Source organism: Henckelia pumila, chromosome 1 (genome assembly GCF_033568475.1).
Source record: "Henckelia pumila isolate YLH828 chromosome 1, ASM3356847v2, whole genome shotgun sequence".
Taxonomy (NCBI): domain Eukaryota; kingdom Viridiplantae; phylum Streptophyta; class Magnoliopsida; order Lamiales; family Gesneriaceae; genus Henckelia; species Henckelia pumila.
This window is the reverse complement of record NC_133120.1, coordinates 82,605,956-82,609,747: the sequence shown is the minus strand read 5'-3', so window position 1 is coordinate 82,609,747 and position 3,792 is coordinate 82,605,956. Positions and strand designations below refer to the sequence as shown.

The 3,792-nt window shown below is 35.0% G+C and overlaps 1 protein-coding gene across 1 annotated transcript; it reads left to right on the top strand.

The window, feature by feature from the left end:
* LOC140874588 (bifunctional monothiol glutaredoxin-S16, chloroplastic) lies at nt 1–2,489 on the top strand. The gene is made up of 2 exons (XM_073277894.1): nt 1–463; nt 1,842–2,489. The coding sequence occupies exons 1-2, from the start codon at nt 86–88 to the stop codon at nt 2,343–2,345; spliced, it is 882 nt and encodes a 293-aa protein (XP_073133995.1). The 5' UTR covers nt 1–85; the 3' UTR covers nt 2,346–2,489.
* Nucleotides 2,490–3,792: the final 1,303 nt, after the last annotated feature.

Here is a 3,792-nt window from a genome sequence, read left to right as displayed (position 1 = left end):
TTGGTAATAATTGTTAATTTCCAGAATTAAAGACGCCATTTCCAGCAAAGCCAGAAGAGAAGGAGATACGTATCCATTCAATTCCATGGCGGTACTCAACCTCTCATCTTCTTCCAAACTTCCCTTGTTCTCCAATGTTTCTCCCCGAAATGCCCCTTCCATATCATTCTATTCACTTCCCAAGCCAGCCGTAGCCTTCCCCGCGATAACCCTTAAACGCATAACTTTTTCTCCAAATCGCAATCCCAAGGCAATCGTTTCGGCTATTAAGAAGCTCGCGGAGACGGAATTGGTGGAGATACCAACGGAAGATTCGATTACGGGGATCCTCCCATCTGATTCCGGCGTGTATGCTGTTTACGGCGGTACAGGTGATATCCAATTCGTCGGCATAACTAGAAATCTCGCCGCCAGTGTTCTCGGACACAAGAAATCCGTCCCCGAGCTGTGCAGCTCCGTCAAGGTATCTTTTATGGTTCGAGATCCAATTATAATTGTTGTGATATTATTTTAGTTCGTAAATGAGTGGTTGCTAGGAATTTTAGAGTTGCGTTCTTGTGTCCGCAGAGAAAAGCGGAGAATTATTCCATAGATGATTTTCCTGCACGCCTAAAATTTGACATTTGAAACGTATATAATTGTTTAACTTGAGGTAAGCTACTGCATAAGGTTGCTTTTGTGGATTGAAATATTTGTACTTAGATTTCAGATGAGTTCAATGTTGGATGTATTTCGAATCAATGATAGAAAATTTGTATACAAGAACATGTTTAATCTGTAGCAACACAAAAATTTTCTAACCAAGTGATGCACTTGTTTATCTCACTATTGGAGACCTCGACTGCCATCTGCAGAGGAGTTTGATATGTAGTCATTTTTTGGCTTTGTTTGACGAAAATGAGATAAACCACAATTTTTTACTCATCCCATATTTGTTTCATTTTTTCGGTTAACTTAATTAGTTAATTTTTTCTCATGACCCGTGATGTCATTGCATATGTGTTTGATGAGGCTCACTCCTAGGCCTAGGCCTAGGCCTAGCCCATACGACGATGACATGATTGACTTGATATGAGTGGAATTTTACGAATATAGCCATTTACCCCATAATTGTTTGCGATTCATAAGGACATTGAAGGCATTACATAATATTAAACATAATAATCCTACAAAATTAAAAACATACAAAACGACATATTATTCATCTCTATATATCACTTGTCCATATTTCATCATATTTTTATCTCATTTATACAAATCCTTCATTCATCACATCCATAATACCAAACCGTATCTAAACATCTTAGGAGTAGCAATGTCAGCCTATTGGAATCTTGTTAGATTATGTTTTTTTTTTTTTTTTTCTAAAATGGTTTATATCTTCTCTTCCATGATTACCTTCTGTGTACGATACATAACCTTCTTGTGATATTGTATTGCATTGCTCACCAACAGAAGTATGTGCCTACTAATAGATTAGCAAAACACCTATACCAGTAACAGAGTGCCAATTTTTTTTTTTAAAAGAAGAATAGGAAGAAGCAGACATTGGTTGTAGTAATTTACTAAGATGACATGAATTTGTTGGAATAAAATGTTATTTGAACGAGGAACCCAACTTCGGTAGTTAAGGAGTAAATTCATTTCAAGATGTGAAGAGGTGAACTTAAGCTGATGGAACATAATGAGATTGAAGATAACAAAATAAGATTAAAAACGAGGAAGCTTATATGGATGACATCAGAGCAGTAGAAGTATCTTGCATCAATGTGGTTTTCTAATTTTTTGTCATTTTTATGATTTCCTATTGAACATTGAAATCAGTTCATATATTCTTTTAGGTTGGGGTGGTAGAGGAGCGTGATAAAAATTCTTTAACCGAAGCATGGAAATCATGGATGGAAGAACATATAGCAACCACAGGTAAGGTACCAGCAGGCAATGAACCAGGAAACTCAACATGGGTAAAGAAGTCTCCCAAAAAGAAATCTGATCTGAGGTTAACGCCAGGGCGCCATGTCCAGTTAACAGTACCTCTGGAGGATCTTATTGACAGACTAGTGAAAGAAAACAAAGTGGTGGCATTCATTAAGGGATCAAGAGGTGCCCCAATGTGTGGATTCTCACAGAGGGTGGTGGCGATTCTTGAAAGTCAAGGAGTGGATTATGAAAGCGTCGATGTATTGGATGAAGAGTATAATTACGGGTTGAGGGAAACATTGAAGAAGTACAGCAGCTGGCCAACATTCCCTCAGATATTTGTTGATGGTGAATTGGTCGGTGGATGTGATATTTTGACCTCCATGTATGAGAAGGGTGAGCTTCCTGCTCTGCTCAATTTGTAGTTTGGACATTAGGGTCATCGATTCAATGGTGGTTTAGTGAATCACCTGGATGAGCAACTTCATGTAATTTTGTTTAACCTTTTGTACCTTGTAAACCCAAGTATCATAATAATTTAATTTCTGGTACTCGCACATATACACATATATATATTGAAATCCTCAAATCTAAACTTCAATTTGCATTTAGTCGTTGTGAGAAGAAAAACGTGTGTTGCTCTCTCGGAACCAGAAAGAATGATTCTGAACTCAGTGAGATCTAATGCTTTTTCACGGGTACTAATATATTTTTCATACTAGAAAAATGTATTTGTGTTGCACGTAATTATAATTTTATTTGATTGAAATCGAAGTTATCAAATTTCAAATGTTTATCTTTATTAAAATCACGTGTTATACTTTTTACTGGGAAGTTTAATTAGTCACTATGATTCAATATCTAATTAACAGGTGAAGCGGGAATAGGGATGGCAATGGGTCGGTCTAAACCCGACCCCGCAATGAACCTGGCCCGGCGTGTCCGGGGCGGGTCTCGGGTTTGCCTGAACCCGCCCCGTTGCCATCCTAAGCGGAAATATTACGTCTTTAACTTTTTTTTTTTTATTTTTATTTGTTTGTTCTTAATCAACGTTTTTTTTTTGTAGTGATATTATATGTTTATACTTCGAGTTTAATTTATTTTTTAATTGATGACTTTAAAGCAATAACATATGTGGTATATTTATTGAAAAGCGTAATATATATATGTATGTATATATATGTTACAAACTGTAGGATCAAGTGATTTGTCTGTTATTAAAAGCTATAGTTGATGGTAACTGTGCAACTCAAATTTTTTAAATCGTACAACAGTACAAATAAATACATGTTTCAATTGTTCAATTCAGGAGAAGGACAATTATTGCACTCAAACAACATCTTATCCATTATTGTGTTTTCAATTAATGTGAATCGAAACCATGACCTCGACTCCGATATTAATTGTATGACCGAACGTTTCTCGCTTTAACAAAATTTATAGTTGATGGTAACAATACGACTCAGTTAATATTTTAAACAATACAAAATCTCAAAAGTCATGAATAATTTATGTTAAATGATTATTTTACTTATATTGATTTTTAAGTAAATAATAATAATTTATTTCAGAGAAATGATTTTTTTATTCACTAACTTGTCCAATTGAGTTTTAGTCTATTGAGTTGTCAAATTTGGTTTTTGTGCACTACCATTTAATTTTTACTATTGTTAGTCCAATTGTTGACGTGATATTTGATAATTCAATAATTTTTTATCTCGGCATTTTTACGTCATGTCAGTAGTTTTTTTTATTTATTACAAATCAGCATTTTTCAGTGTCACATTACCAATTAGACCAATAATTGCTGAGAGTTAAAATTTAGCGTACCAAAAACAAACTTTGAAAACTTAGTGGACCAGCTCCTAAAAG

Bases quoted from the DNA above. Each gene is read 5' to 3' on its own strand.
- LOC140874588 (XM_073277894.1), top strand. From the start codon at position 86: ATGGCGGTACTCAACCTCTCATCTTCTTCCAAACTTCCCTTGTTCTCC. The intron at 464-1,841 runs GTATCTTTTATG...ATATTCTTTTAG, and splicing joins AGCTGTGCAGCTCCGTCAAG to GTTGGGGTGGTAGAGGAGCG.